Raw genomic sequence first — 16,298 nt, forward strand, 5'->3', positions numbered from 1 at the left:
GGCGATGACATCACACACCTGCGCGCATGCGCAGGTGCCCTTCCGATGCGGCTCTAAGCTGGAAGCTTTTCAAAACCCGGACAAAGTGCTGGGTTTCGAAAAGCCGTCCGGACATCTGGTAACCCTATCTGAACTCTTTTACTCTGGCACGGCAACTAATTGTTCCTGTATTGTATAGCTTAACAGGCAGAGCCCGTTTTACAATGGTTTTAAAAACTGACCCCCGGGAGCAGTGAGTTTGGAGTCGGATCTGGATGCCCGAACCAACTTCCTTCACCTGGACGTCATCCATTATGTTTCCAAGTTGGATTCTACTTCTCAAATGATACCTCGCTTGCAGACTAACCTTTTGTAGCCATACGTTCCCAAAAATGCATGTGGTCAGAATCCAAAACCAGTCTCTGCGAGCAGAGCGTGAGCACAAAGGACGACAACTGCCGCTACAGGGACTGGTAATGGAAAAAAAATGTTAAGTGCTTCATAAATCAGACTCATGTGGCGTCTGTTGGAGAGTTTTATCATTTTTTTTTTTTTATTAAGCTCTGGAATTCCACTCAGACTGTCAGTCCAGCGCTGTCTGCCTTCAAACGCTCTCAAAGGGCCTTCTTTGTCTTAATTAAAAAAAAAAGAGAAACTTTACAGACGTCAAGACAGAGAGTCCTGGGGAATTAATTTAATTAATGGGACAGCGGCGCTGGAGTTTCTCCGGTACATGCGCTTGAATCGTTCTGACATCCCTGAAATGAAAAAGTTTGCTTTGCACAAGCATGAGAAGCGCAGTCGTACAGAACATGGGTCCCGTAAGGCGCAGCTGGAAGCGGAACACCTTAACATAAGAACATAAGAACATAAGAAATGCCTCCGCTGGGTCAGACCCGAGGTCCATCGTGCCCAGCAGTCCGCTCACGCGGCGGCCCAACAGGTCCAGGACCTGTGCAGTAAATTTCTATCTATACCCCCTATCCCCTTTTCCAGCAGGAATTTGTCCAAACCTTTCTTAAACCCCAGTACCGTACTCTGCCCTATAACTTCCTCTGGAATTGTATTCCAGGTGTCCACCACACGTTGTGTAAAGAAGAACTTCCTAGCATTAGTTTTGAATTTGCCTCCTTTCAACTTTCCGAATGCCCTCTTGTTTTTTTATTTTCTGAAAGTTTGAAGAATCTGTCCCTCTCTACTCTCTCTATGCCCTTCATGATCTTGTAAGTCTCTAGATCATGAAGGGCATTCATTTTAAGCAATCTGCTTGTCGAACAGCTCAGAAGGGGGGGAAAGCCGACGGGAATGCATTTTAAGGAGAGGACATCAGTCTGAAAATCTTCATGCAAAGAGTCAAAGCACAAATTTATTTAGCTATAGAAATGTACGAAAGTTGATTTTCATAAGTCATGGCGACTGGCTTTCGGGTTTTGTTTTTCTCCTCTCTCGAAAATGCGCCAACCCTGGAAATCTAATATGGACATTTGAAAGCGTGTGACATGTTGCCACCAAACGAGAGATGAGTGCAGCGGTCTCTGGTGGGGGAGAAGCAAAAAACATGACATTTGAAATCATTGGAATGACATTTTTTTTCAGTCTATGCCCCTCTAATTTGGAATAAGAGAAGAAAAAAAACTTAGATTGATTTAAAAGCAATCTAAAAAGCTTCTATTTAAGGACACTTTCACATTACAATATGTTCTTTCTAACAGATTTTTTTTTTTTTTTTTACAAACCTTTATAAAATTTATTCCCTAATTTGTTTGTTGCTTAATTGTTCTCTATCCTATAAGGAATGTTTTTCTGCCCCTCCTTTTCCTTTTGTACCAGTCGGTCTGTACCCGCGCACCCGTCTCTCGCCTCTTCAAACCGTTCAAAATTCTGATGCACGACTCCTATTCTGTGAGAGCCGCTGTTCTCACACCCCATTCACACACCCGCCAATCAAAGAAGTTACACAGAAAAAACTATATGATGGCCTCCTAGCCACTCAAGCAGCAAAATTAGACAACCAAGTCTCCAATCTACAGAACATTCAGAAAAGAATTAAAGACTATTAAGAACATAAGAATTGCCACTGCTGGGTCAGACCAGTGGTCCATCGTGTCCAGCGGTCCGCTCACGTGGCGGCCCTTAGGTCAAAGACCAGCGCCCTAACTGAGGAAAGCCCTACCTGAGTACGTTCCGGTTAGGCAGGAACTTGTCTAACTTCATCTTGAATCCCTGGAGGGTGTTTTCCCCTATGACAGACTCCAGAAGAGCGTTCCAGTTTTCTACCACTCTCTGGGTGAAGAAGAACTTCCTTACGTTCGTACGGAATCTATCCCCTTTTAACCTTAGAGAGTGCCCTCTCGTTCTCCCCACCTTGGAGAGGGTGAACAACCTGTCCTTATCTACTAAGTCTATCCCCTTCAGACTTAACTCCACAAGCTTCCGTCTTTCCTACCACCACCTCCCCGACCACCAGAACCCCCCCAAAAAAACAAACAAACCTGATCTACTCTTTATCTTCCCTGGAAATGTACTGTTACTCTTTCCATCTCCCTTGGAAAATATCCAAATATCTTTTTGTATTCCACCTTATTTAACTCTTTTGTAATCCGCCTTGAACCGCAAGGTAATGGCGGAATAGAAATCCATAATGTAATGTAATTACCCCTCTCCTCAAGTCGCTTCATTGGCTCCCCATCCAGTTTAAATTCCTCTTGCTGACTTACAAGTGCATTCACTCTGAAGCCTCCCAATATCTTTCCTCACTTATCTCCCCCTATGCTCCCCCTCCCCCCCATGATCTCCGCTCATCGGGCAAGCCCCTCTTATCTGTACCCTTCTCTTCCACTGCCAACTCCAGATTCCGTCCCTTCTTTCTTGCAGCACCGTATGCCTGGAACAGGCTGCCTGAATCAAGACGTCGTGCTCCCTCCCTGGCAGCGTTCAAATCCATGCTAAAAGCCCATTATAAAAAATCTGTTTTCAACTCCCAACTCCCACTCGCTGCTGTCAGATACCTAGACCCACTGTATCATTTCCTCTACCATAATCTACCCCAACCCTGTAATGTCCTGTCTAAATTAGATTGTAAGCTCTTCTGAGCAGGGACTGTCTATTGTACGTAAAAATGTACAGCGCTGCGTACGCCTTTTCAGCGCTTTAGAAATCATAAATAGTGAGAGTAGTAGAGTCAAATGTAATGCCTTTATTTTAGGCTGTTATTTCTTTTATGTGCCCAATTTTTAATTTTTGTATCTCGCTTAGAAATCCTGATAAGCGTTTAGCTCAAATTTGTAATAAACTTGAAACTTGATCGTCTAATATGGCATTCAGTGTACAACGTGAACAATATTTAACGGTGTCTGCTGTAGCGTTGCCGTGTAGGATTATGGCGTCGTGTAAGAGGTCTGGACGTTTCTCCCGCGCTGCACAACGCCGATGGTGCTGGAGAAATGACTTGCAATACTGTGCATTCACAGTGCGTATGTCCCTCACGAACTTTGAAGGGAAACGACCCGCGAAGGTAGCGGTGGGACCTTTGGATGACCAAGGAACAAAGGGAGCGCTAAAGGAGGACAAAGCAATTGCAGACAGACTGAACACGTTTTTTGCGTCTGTATTTACCGAAGAGGATACGCACAGCTATATGCTGGAAGTGAAAACGGGAAACTGACAGGGTTAACGGTCAGTTTAGAAAAGGTATGCAGGCAGATCGATAGGCTCAAGAGCGTTAAATTCCCGGGACCGGATGGCATCCATCCGAGGGTCATCAAGGAACTGAAAGGGGCCATAGCTGAACTGCTTCAACTAATATCCAATCTGTCGATCAAACGGGAAAGATTCCAGAGGACTGGAAGGTGGTGAATGTTACGCCGATCTTCAAAAAAGGTTCGAGGGGAGACCCGGGAAACTACAGACTGGTGAGTCTGACCTCGGTACCGGGAAAGATGGTAGAGGCGCTGATAAAGGACCGCATCATTGATCACCTTGACGGACACGGTCTGATGAGGACCAGCCATCCCAGATCTTGTCTGACAAATTTGCTGCACTTCTTTGAGGGAGTGAACAGGCAGATAGACAAGGGCGACCCGGTCGACATTGTACATCGGGACTTTCAGAAGGCGTTCGACAAGGTTCCGCATGAACGACTACTTCGGAAAATTGCGAGCCATGGAATCGAGGGTGAAATACTCAAGTGGATTAATAACTGGCTGGAGCATAGGAAACAGAGAGTGGGGGTAAATGGACAATACTCGGACTGGAAGAGTGTCACCAGTGGGGTGCCGTAGGGCTTGTTGCTTGGACCCGTGCTCTTCAACATCTTTATAAACGGTCTGGACATAAGTACAACGAGCGAGGTGATTAAATTTGCAGCCGATACGATGTTATTCAGAGTAGTGAAAACGCAGGGGGACCGCGAAGATCTGCAACGTGACATAATCAGGCTTGAGGAATCGGCATCAACATGGCAGATGAGGTTCAACGTGGATAAGTGTAAAGTGATGCATGTCAGTAGCAAAAATCGACAAATCGAGGAAGCCGTCCACGCAATGTGCGGCGGCGGTGAAAAGGGCGAACAGAATGCTAGGAATGATAAAGAAGGGGATCATGAACAGATCGGAGAGGTTTATCATGCCGCTGTACCGGGCCATGGTGCGCCCTCACCTGGAGTACTGCGTACAGCACTGGTCACCGTACATGAAGAAGGACACAGTACTACTCGAAAGGGTCCAGAGAAGAGCGACTAAGGTGGTTAAGGGGCTGGAGGAGTTGCCGTACAGTGAAAGATTAGAGAAACTAGGCCTCTTCTCCCTCAAACAGTGGAGATTGAGAGGGGACATGATCGAAACATTCAAGGTACTGAAGGGGATAGACTTAGTAGATAAGGACAGGTTGTTCACCCTCTCCAAGGTAGGGAGAACGAGAGGACACTCTCTAAAGTTGAAAGGGGATAGATTCCGTACAAACGTAAGGAAGTTCTTCTTCACCCAGAGAGTGGTAGAAAACTGGAACGCTCTTCCAGAGGCTGTTATAGGGGAAACACCCTCCAGGGACTCAAGACAAAGTAGATAAAGACAGGTTGTTCACCCTCTCCAAGGTAGGGAGAACGAGAGGGCACTCTCTAAAGTTAAAAGGGGATAGATTCCGTACAAACGTAAGGAAGTTCTTCTTCACCCAGAGAGTGGTAGAAAACTGGAACGCTCTTCCAGAGGCTGTTATAGGGGAAACACCCTCCAGGGACTCAAGACAAAGTAGATAAAGACAGGTTGTTCACCCTCTCCAAGGTAGGGAGAACGAGAGGGCACTCTCTAAAGTTAAAAGGGGATAGATTCCGTACAAACGTAAGGAAGTTCTTCTTCACCCAGAGAGTGGTAGAAAACTGGAACGCTCTTCCAGAGGCTGTTATAGGGGAAACACCCTCCAGGGACTCAAGACAAAGTAGATAAAGACAGGTTGTTCACCCTCTCCAAGGTAGGGAGAACGAGAGGGCACTCTCTAAAGTTAAAAAGGGATAGATTCCGTACAAATGTAAGGAAGTTCTTCTTCACCCAGAGAGTGGTAGAAATCTAGAACACTCTTCCAGAGTCTGTCACAGGGGAAAACACCCTCTAGGGATTCAGGACAAAGTTCGACAAGTTCCTGCTGAACCAGAAAGTACGCAGGTTAAGCTAGTCTCAGTTATGACACTGGTCTTTGATCTAAGGGCCGCCGCGTGAGCCGATTGCTGGGAATGATGGACCACTGGTCTGACCCAGCAGTGGCAATTCTTATGTTATTAAACAATTTGTACTTACTCTGAATGCCATAATAAAACGATGATTTCAAATGCCATGTTTCTTTGCTTCTCTCCTACCAGAGACTTTTGCAATCATCTCTCATCTGGTGGCAAAATTAAGAAATGCACTCAACTTTCAACGGTATATATTAGATTTCCGATGTTGGTACATTTTTGAGAGAGAGAAAAAAAAAAAATAATTGCCATGACTTATGAATCAACCCTTGGTATATATAAATACTCTTTCCCCTTATCTTTATTGGAAGTTGAGTGATTTTATAAGGAGCCACCTAGCTTCAGGTGCTAAGAACATGGCCAAATGCTGGTATTTTAATCATTTATATGCAGTTTATCTTTATTGTTACCAGTGCTGGTGACTCACTGTAAGTTGGGAGGACCGCAGAGAAGGTTAAGGGAGAGATACTGGACCTATAGGAAGTGGGGAGAGGGATGAGAGAAGAGAGCAGATCAGGGAGGGGGGTAAAGTGAAGGGGAAAGATGCTGGACCTGGGTGGAGGAGTGAAGTGAGAGAAAGAGAGAGGCACTGGAAGAGGAGGAAAAGAGGGGGAAATGCTGAACCCAGGGAGGGGGTAGACTGGAAAATGAAGAGAGAGACCCAGGAAGATGGGAGAAGTGGACCAATGGAGGGAGGGAGTGACAGATACTGCACTGTTTGAGGGCAGGGGAAAGAGTGGGAGAGATGCTGGCTCTGGGGTGGGGATGTGGGAGGAAAGGGAGTAGCTGGACATGGGGAGGGACAGGGACACAGAGATGCTGGGCATGGAAGAAGTATAGGGAGAGGGACAGAGAGGGATAATGCTGTATACAGTTGAAAGGACAGACACTGACGGGATATACTGGACAGAGTGGAGAAGCTGAATATGGGGGATGGATAGGGATAGTCTGCTATTGAGACAGACATGGAGGAAGCCACTACTTGCCCTGGATCAGCAGCATGGAATGTTGCTACTGTTTGGGGTTCCGGAATCTTTTGTTACTCTTTGGGATTCCAGAATCTTGCTATTCTTTAGGATTCTGAATGGAATGTTGCTACTCTGGGGATTCCGCATGGAATGTTGCTACTCTTTGGGGTTCCGGAATCTTTTGTTACTTTTTGGGATTCCAGAATCTTGCTATTCTTTAGGATTCTGAATGGAATGTTGCTACTCTGGGGATTCCGCATGTAATGTTGCTACTCTTTGGGGTTCCGGAATCTTTTGTTACTCTTTGGGATTCCAGAATCTTGCTATTCTTTAGGATTCTGAATGGAATGTTGCTACTCTGTGGGGTTCTGGAATCTTTTGTTACTCTTTGGGATTCCAGAATCTTGCTATTCTTTAGGATTCTGAATGGAATGTTGCTACTCTGTGGGGTTCTGGAATCTTTTGTTACTCTTTGGGATTCCAGAATCTTGCTATTCTTTAGGATTCTGAATGGAATGTTGCTACTCTTTGGGGTTCCGGAATCTTGCTATTCTTTAGGATTCTGAATGGAATGTTGCTACTCTTTGGGGTTCCGGAATCTTTTGTTACTCTTTGGAATTCCAGAATCTTGCTATTCTTTAGGATTCTGAATGGAATGTTGCTACTCTGGGGATTCCGCATGGAATGTTGCTACTCTTTGGGGTTCCGGAATCTTTTGTTACTCTTTGGGATTCCAGAATCTTGCTATTCTTTAGGATTCTGAATGGAATGTTGCTACTCTGTGGGGTTCTGGAATCTTTTGTTACTCTTTGGGATTCCAGAATCTTGCTATTCTTTAGGATTCTGAATGGAATGTTGCTACTCTTTGGGGTTCCGGAATCTTGCTATTCTTTAGGATTCTGAATGGAATGTTGCTACTCTTTGGGGTTCCGGAATCTTTTGTTACTCTTTGGAATTCCAGAATCTTGCTATTCTTTAGGATTCTGAATGGAATGTTGCTACTCTTTGGGGTTCCGGAATCTTTTGTTACTCTTTGGGATTCCAGAATCTTGCTATTCTTTAGGATTCTGAATGGAATGTTGCTACTTTTTAGGGTTCTGCCAGGTACTTGTGACCTGGATTGGCCACTGTTGGAAACAGGAAACTGGGCTAAATGGACCATTAGTCTGACCCCATATAGTTAGTCTTATGTTTTCATGATACTAAAAGGACAGATGCTGAAAATGGGAGGTTAGGAATGCAGAGAGAAGATGGATGGTGTACATGAAGAGAGCAGAAATGTCAATCGAGCAGGAAAACTTGGAAAGAAAGTTAAGAAACGACAGATGAAAGCAGTAAAGAGAGTCTGGGACCAAAGCAAATGAAAAATTAAAATGTTCAGAGAACAGAGGCAGAAAAAATGGTTTTATTCTGAATTTAATAGCTGGAACATGTCAACTGGGGGAAATATGCATATCTGATATCTTTCATTTTTATTTCTCTAGTATTTTTGTGGTTTCCAGTTCCATTTTTTGCCGTCATGTCTCTATTACTGATCTGTGGTCCCTTTTTCATATGCATTTTGAGTGCATGAATAGAGCATTGCAAGCTGTACCTGCAGCTTCAGAGCTCACATTTCAAGTTTATTCATGGCTTGATATACCGACCATCACATGTATCTGGATGGTTTACAATATTAAAAATTAAAAAAGTCTAATATAATTTTTGATTTAGGTGAGATAAAATAAAAAGAAGGTAAACCTAATACTATGACCAGTGGCGTATCAAGGGGGGGGGGGGTGACGATCCGCCCCAGGTGCAGCATTGGGAGGGGGGTGCACAGCCGGCCAGGTCTGGAAAATTCCTGGGCTGCAACGGCGATGGCACTCAGCGGCATCAGCGCCCCCGTCCGCGATGGCACTCAGTGGCATTGGCACCCCCCCGCGACAGCACTCAAGTTCGGCCTCCTTCTCCCGGCATTAACAGAACTTCAGATCGGCAACAGGTGCTCAGTCAAAAGCTTCCCGTGACTCAGCTTCCTGTTTCTGCCCAGGCAGTTCAGTCAGAGGGAAGCTTTTGACTGAGGACCTGTTGCCGATCTGAAATTTTGTTGTTGCCAGGGGTAGAAGGAGCCCACTGCCAATCTTAAGTGTCATCGTGGTGATGGGGGTGGGGGGCCTTGCCAATCTTGTTGCCAAAATTGGAAAGGTGAGGAAGGGAGAAAGATGGGCCTGTGGTGGATGGAGAGATTGAGAAAAGGGGACAGATGATGGAAGTGGGGAGAAGAGGGCAGATGATGGAAGTGGGGGGAAAGAGAGAGAAAGGGCAGATGATGGAAGTGGGGAGAAGGGGCAGATGATGGAAGTGGGGGGAAAGAGAGAGAAGGAGCAGATGATGGAAGTGGGGAGAAGGGGCAGATGATGGAAGTGGGGAGAGAGAAGAGGGCAGATGATGGAAGTGGGGGGAAAGAGAGAGAAGGGGCAGATGATGGAAGTGAAAAGGAGGGGGAGAGAGAAGAGGGCAGATGATGGAAGTGGGGGGAAAGAGAGAGAAGGGGCAGATGATGGAAGTGGGGAGAAGGGGCAGATGATGGAAGTGGGGAGAGAGAAGAGGGCAGATGATGGAAGTGGGGAAAAGGGAGAGCAAATTCTGAATGGAAGTGGAGAAAGAACACATACTGGATGGAAGGAGGGATAAAGAAAAAGGACATATGCTGGATGGGGGAAGAAGATAGAGTTAGTGAGATAGTGGACGGGTGAAGGACAGGGGTGGCATGCTGTGGGTAGACATAGTGAAAAGAGGGAATTTGAGGACTGCATAGTAAGAACAAATTTAATTTAGACGGACACAGAAAATAAAGAAGGAAGACCAGAGAAGGAAAGGGAAGAGAGAGAGAAGAGAAAGATGCCAGAGAACGGGGAAGGAGACAGAGATATCAGATCTGAGTGGAGGAAATGAGAAGAGAGAGATTCTAAAATCCACAGGGGGAGAGAAAGAGAGATGAAAGGAGAAAGATGCCAGACCATGAGTGAACAGAGGGAAGATGATAGATGCCAGACCAAAGGGAGGGGGTCTAGAGGAGAGATGGCAGGGGGAGACAGACAGTTTCTGGAAGGGGCAGACAGTGGATGGAACGGGCAGACAGTGGATGGAACGGACAGATGCTGGATTGAAGAGACAGGGCAGATGCTGGAAGGAAAAGAGTGAAAAGAAGATAAAAGCAGAAACCAGAGACAACAAAAGGTAGAAAAAAATTTGAAATATGTATCCTTCTAGAGACATAACTGGGGACTGCAAAGCCCAGGCAGTGCTTCTTTAGCTTCCAGCTGACTTAGGGCTCTCTAGGACCAGGGGGCATTCCCCTAACACTATTCCTGTCATGTGTGACTGCAGTATTCTGTTAGCATGATATTTCTGTGTAGCATTCTATAATAATTTGGTTGTTCAGTTTTCTTGATAGTAGAGGGGATATATGTGAAGGGGAGGGGAGACAGGGGTTTTGTTGGTCCTTGCTCTGTATATTTATATTTATAAAATGACAATTGTACAGAATATTGTTCCTTTTTATACTTTAATAAAATATGTTCAATATAAAATTATAACTGAGACTTATGCGGATGGGATCAGATGGTTTGCGGGGACTGAGCTTGTGGAGACGGGGCAGAAATGTGTTTTTTAAATTTTAGTTTTAATAGTTTGCCAGTCCACAAAATAATTATTTTATTTCTGCTGGTCCACGGGTGTAAAAAGGTTGAAAACCACTGCTCTAGAGCAGAGTTGGCAGCTGCGCTGAGGTGCAGGAAGGTCCCCCGATGACTCGTCTGCCGGCTTTGCTCTGGAAGAAGTAAGTTATGTCGGAGGGGGTGGACCTGGCAGACACAGTCATTGCGGGTCCTTGCCGCAACTCCCTGTGTCTGCTGGGTCAATCCCCTCCGATGTACCTTACTTCTTCCAGAGCAAAGCCTGGAGTCATCGCGGGACCTTCCAGCATACGGCTGATGACTCTGCTCCGGAGCTAGTACGTCAGAGTGGGGTGGACCGGCAGCCGGCAGCTACAATCATCGCTAGAAAGGAGCAGGACTGCTGGAATGAAAGAGTGGGGCAGGGAGAGAAAGGGGGCAGGGTGGAATGGAAGGGTGGTGCTGATGGAATTGATGTACAGGGAAAGGGGAGAGAGACATAAGGGGGAAGGAAATGTCATGGAATTGGATTGGAGGGAAAGAAAGGGGGCAAATGCTGATTGAAGAGGGGTGGATGGATAGAGAAAGGGCAGACATTGGATGGTAGTGTAGAGGGGGAGCCTATGCTGGATGGTAGTGTAGAGGGGGAGCCTATGCTGGATGGAAGTGCAGAAGGGAGAGATAAGGGAGAAAATGCAGGAAGGAAATGGGAGGAGAGAAAGAGGGGAGCAGACGATGGAAGTGGACAGAGAGAGGAGAAGGTACTAGATGGAAGGGGTAGAGAAAGAGGGCACATGATGGAATGAGGGGATAAATAAAAGGAGGGCACATGATGGGGGAAAAGGATTGAGTTCGGGAAATACTGGAAGGGGTGAGGGAAAGAGGTGGCAAGCTGTAGGTAGACAGTAAAAAAGGAAATTGATGAGAGGGTAGTAAGAACGTAATCTAGATGGATGCAGAAAATAAATTGAAAAGGAAAATGAGGGAAGAAAGGGATTGCAGAAGAGAGGTGTGGGAGAGGGAAGGAGAGGAGAGAGATGCCAGACCAATGGGGGTAAAAGGAGAGATGGAAGGGGGAGGCATACAGTTTCTGGAAGGGGCATAGGAGAGAAGATGCCATATAGGGGCAGAGAGATGACAGTGGATGGAAGGAAGAGAGTAACAAAAAGATGAGGAAAGCAGAAACCAGAGAAGACAAAGGTAGAAAAAAAAATTTCTATTTATTTATTGCTTTAGGAGACATGTGTCACTGTTTCTGTGGTGTTGCATTGTATGCAGAGTCCAGCTTCTTGCTGGTTCAATTTAACCTTTGTCTATGTATTTCTATTTTATCCCCCCTTTTACAAAACTGTGGAGCGTTTTTTAGCGCCAGCCGTGGTGGTAGCAGCTTTGATGCTCAGAATTCTATGAGCGTCAAAGCTGTTACCACCCTGGCTAAAATCCGCACTACAGTTTTGTAAAAGGGGGAGGGGTTAGTTTGTGATGACATATTCCATACTAGGCGAAGGTGTTTTCTGTGTTCTGTGTGTTCGAAAGACATGGTTTTCTGTTAGGATTGACGGTGTAGGATTGATCTGTGCTGGTCTGGCTTGTTTAGTTTTACAATGGGTGTATTGATGTACTGCTCACTGCAATATGTAAGATGCTGCCTTTTCCTAGGTACTCATGTGTGACGTGTGGCTTGTTACTAAAAATCATGTTTTCGTACAGATGGGGGGTGTGTGCCAAAAAATGATGGGCTCTGGGTGTCACATATGCTAGGTATGCCACTGACTATGACAAATTAAGACTGATTAGACACGAGAGGTTTTGGGGGATAAGGAAGTTTTAATTACAATTATAAATAAAAATAAAAGGAAGGGTAGAGGGAAGGGCAGTAACGAGAGCTTTTTTTTTTTTTTCTCCCACTTATTTCTCACTCCAGTAGGTATGGAAAATCTAGGCATGACGTCCTCTGCTGAAATAATGCCACCTTCTACTAACAATAACTCTTTCTTAGCCCAGTTAAATTCCATAACACAGGTGTCAAAGTCGGTCCTCGAGGGCCAGAATCCAGTCGGGTTTTCAGGATTTCCCCAATGAATCTGCATGAGATCTATTTGCATGCACTGCTTTCAATGCATATTCATTGGGGAAATCCGGAAAACCCGACTGGATTCCGGCCCTCGAGGAGGGACTTTGACACCCCTGTTCCATAACAAGCATATTCTGGTTCCAAGGATGATTATAAGCCATAAGTCCTAGATTTCAGATATTAGACCACAAGGTCTAAAGCAGTGGTCTCAAACTCGCGGCCCGCCAGGTACTATTTTTAGGCCCTCGGTATGTTTATCATAATCACACAAGTAAAATAAAACAGTTTCTTGATCATATGTCTCTTTAGCCATAAATTACAATATTATTTGAAAGACTTAGCCAAAAGGAAAGATTTATAAACTATAAAAGAGTTTTACCTCGTTAAAAATTGTCATTTCTTTAATAAGACATTAACTATTTTTTTTCTGAGGCCCTCCAAGTACCTACAAATCCAAAATGTGGCCCAGCAAAGGGTTTGAGTTTGAGACCACTGGTCTAAAGCTAGAATAAGCAGTAATCAGTTTAATGACCTGCCTTTTTTCCCCCTTTTTCTTAGATCTGGCCCTGCACAAAGGACTCCAGCTGGTATCTTCAGGATGAGCCCTGCGGTTGAATGGAAAGCTTGAAAAAAAAAAATCCACGATCAGATAGTGAAGTACTTTTAACAGTGGAGAAACCAGGGAACTTTCTTTGCCTGCATGAAGGAAGAGACAGTTTTGGCAGAAGTATATCAGATCGGGTGCCTGGAATGTGCCTGTCTCATGGACGAGGATACAGCCTAAAATGAACAACAGAGGAGCTGCTGTCTGATTGCGCAACAGAACGTCTGTTTGTTTCATTAAGGCCCTTGGACGCCGAGGAAAACCCTCTTGGAGATTTCAGAGCAGAATATTAATCTTCACCGCTAAAGAGAGAAAGGAGAACTGGAGGGAGGAAAGGGAGAGTGCTGAGAACAATGCAAAGCCATCTGACACCCATCGGATACCTGTGGGTCATTCTGTCCTTCCTCACAGCAGCTGTGACCTGCACCAGTTACTTTATGCCCTACTGGCTTTTTGGCATCCAGCTGGGCAAACCAGTCTCCTTCAGTACTTTCCGGAGGTGCACATATCCGGCTCAGACCGAAGAGAGGAGTGTGGTGATGGTGGAGGAATGTGGCAGGTACGCCAGTTTTAACGCCATCCCCAGTCTGTCCTGGCAAATCTGCACTGTGGTGACTGGGACTGGATGCGCTTTGCTCCTGCTGGTGGCCCTGGCGGCAACCTTGGGATGTTGTATGAAGGATCTTATTTCCAGGATGACGGGACGTTTCATGGGGGCAGCGCAGTTTGTTGGAGGTAAGGCAAATTCTAAAACCTGATGCTGTCCGCACCCAGGGAGTGTGCTGAAATCTTTCAACATACACCTTGCGGTTTGCTATGACATTTGCAAATGTCTCTGGGATCAGAAAGGTTCCACAGTCTTTGCTTTTGAAAAAAAAAAAAGTAAAATGGTTATAGCAGAGTTGTTATGCCCGCGTGAGCGGACTGCTGGGCACGATGGACCTCGGGTCTGACCCAGTGGAGGCATTGCTTATGTTCTTAGACCAGACATGTGCAACTCCGGCCCGTGAGGGCCGGCATCAATCGGGTTTTCAGGATTTCCCCCAATGAATATGCATGAGATCTATTTGCATGCACTGCTTTCAATGCATATTCATTGGGGAAATCCTGAAAACCCGATTGGATTCCGGCCCTCAAGGACCGGAGTTGCCCATGTCTGCCTTAGACACCGTGAAAGCAGTTGGGCCTCTGTTGGTCCTTGATGGTATAATTCCCTAATGAAAATAATCTGAACTGCACTTTCAAGGATAAAAGTAAAATTGATATTCTGAAAGCAACCACATGGCACATAGAATGCCAGCTCACTGTATTCTTGTGGAATTTTGAATGGTGTGCTGTATTTTTACAACTTGTGTTTGTTGTAAACCAGGGGTGTCATTTGCATGCACTGTTTTCATTGTAGATCTCATGCATATTCATTGGGGAAATCCTGAAAACCCGACGAGATTGCGGCCCTCGAGGAGAGACTTTGACACCCCTGTTGTAAACCGTTTGGGGCAATTCTGTGGGATTGATCATGTGAGCTATAGGTGCAATAGAACTAAAGAACACTGAAAAAGATGGTCATATGACATAGCCTGACAAATCAGAATGCTTGATTTCTTTTTATCTTTCTAGACCCCCTTTTTTTTTTTTTACAAAAGACTATACATAATATGTTTGAGGGCAAATCATAAATTAAAGGTGATTGCTAAATTAAGTGATAATCGGAACAGAGCTAGTGAAATACAACATATGTACTCGTACGTTGACTGTTGGATCGTTCGTCCACGCACAGTGCAGCACTCGGCTTTTAGTCGTGTGGCAGCCACGAGGTCAGAAACACGGACGCTCCATTGTAAGACTACCATCGAAGAACAACGTGCAGTAGTGCGCTTTCTTTGGGCCGAGGGAGTGAAACCTGTGGAAATTCACCGTCAGATATTAACCATGAATCAACGGAAGGTTTATGAGTGGGTAAAAAGGTTTAATTGATAACATTTTATTGAAGGAATCCAATAAATATACAATAATATAATACAATAAAATAATCATTACATTTATACTCACAATATTACTTTTCAAACATATGTCTATCATTCCTTCAAAACAAATTTCCATATTACCCATTACATACCTCTATACCCTCCCCCTGTTGCCTACCCCCTTCCCTCTCACCCCTCCCTCCTCCAAGTAAAAAGGTTTAAAGCGGGAAGAACAGGTGTAACTGACGAAGGTTGTTCTGGTCGCCCATCAACATTGCACACACAAGAGCACATTGACGGGGCGGATGCCCTAATAAACCCTAATAAATTTATCTTATTATATTTTATTGCTATTTTATTTACCTTCTGTATTTTTCCCTTAATGTTTCTTCTTTACTTTATTGATTTGTATTTCACTCCCCCTTTACCCATTGTTCTGAGTATGTTAAGTTAAATTTCAATCCCTTGTCATTATTTAATTTTGTTTTTTATTGTATTGTTACCCATCAAATGTAATTTTTAAACTGTTCATCGCTTAGAAGTATGATTAAGCGATTAATCAAAAAAAACTATTAAACTTGAAACTTGATTAGAGAAGACCGACGGATAACGGCGTCTCAATTGGCTGCAAATTTGGACATCAGCTATGGATCTGCGTTTGCCAAAACACACGTTGACTTGGGATACAGGAATGTCTGCGCACGATGGGTTCCCAGACAGCCGACTGGTCTGCACAAGCAACAGCATGAGGAAGTGGCGACCCGGTTCCTGAGACGGTGTGAAGAAGATCCGAGTATTCTGGACAGAACTGTCACCGGCGACGAGACCTGGGTGCATCACTGGGCCCCGGAGAGCAAAAGACAAAACACGGTGAAGTACAGAAAATGGCGCTCACCTGGCTTCGGGAGCCGTCGGAAAACCTTCTCTGCTGGAACGCAGAAACTAGTTGAACGATCCAACAAATGCGTCGTCTTGCATGGAGACCATGTGGAAAAGGGATATGTTCAATTGCTCACAGTTACTTCTATTAAAGCCTTTAAATGTATCTTGCCTTTACTTTTTGATTTACCCTGGTATGTCAAATAGAACCCTTCTAAAATGTAATGTGGGCATCCATGCAATGTCACAGAAAAGGTGCTCCCTGCGTAGCATTGGGGTGTCCAAATGGAAGCACCCAGCTCCAGGAATGCCCCTCCGGTGGGAAGAGTGTGTTGGGTTGCATACATGAATTTATATGTGCTTGTGATCAAGGGGGCCAAATCTCAACTGGATAGATCCTAATGGAGATACAAAAAAAATTGGTATTAATGGTGATGATCTGTCCTTGA

General features: G+C 44.9%; 1 protein-coding gene across 1 annotated transcript in view; it reads left to right on the plus strand.

Moving 5' to 3' along the window:
- The window catches only part of LHFPL1 (LHFPL tetraspan subfamily member 1), a 58,600-nt gene that overhangs the window by 12,411 nt on the left and 29,891 nt on the right, over positions 1 to 16,298 (plus strand). Inside the window, exon 2 of the mRNA XM_033946189.1 lies at positions 12,961 to 13,741. Coding sequence (XP_033802080.1) covers positions 13,360 to 13,741 — 382 coding nt within the window. The 5' untranslated portion in view covers positions 12,961 to 13,359. The remainder of the gene's footprint in view (positions 1 to 12,960; positions 13,742 to 16,298) is intronic.

The sequence above is a fragment of the Geotrypetes seraphini genome, chromosome 5 (genome assembly GCF_902459505.1).
Source record: "Geotrypetes seraphini chromosome 5, aGeoSer1.1, whole genome shotgun sequence".
Taxonomy (NCBI): domain Eukaryota; kingdom Metazoa; phylum Chordata; class Amphibia; order Gymnophiona; family Dermophiidae; genus Geotrypetes; species Geotrypetes seraphini.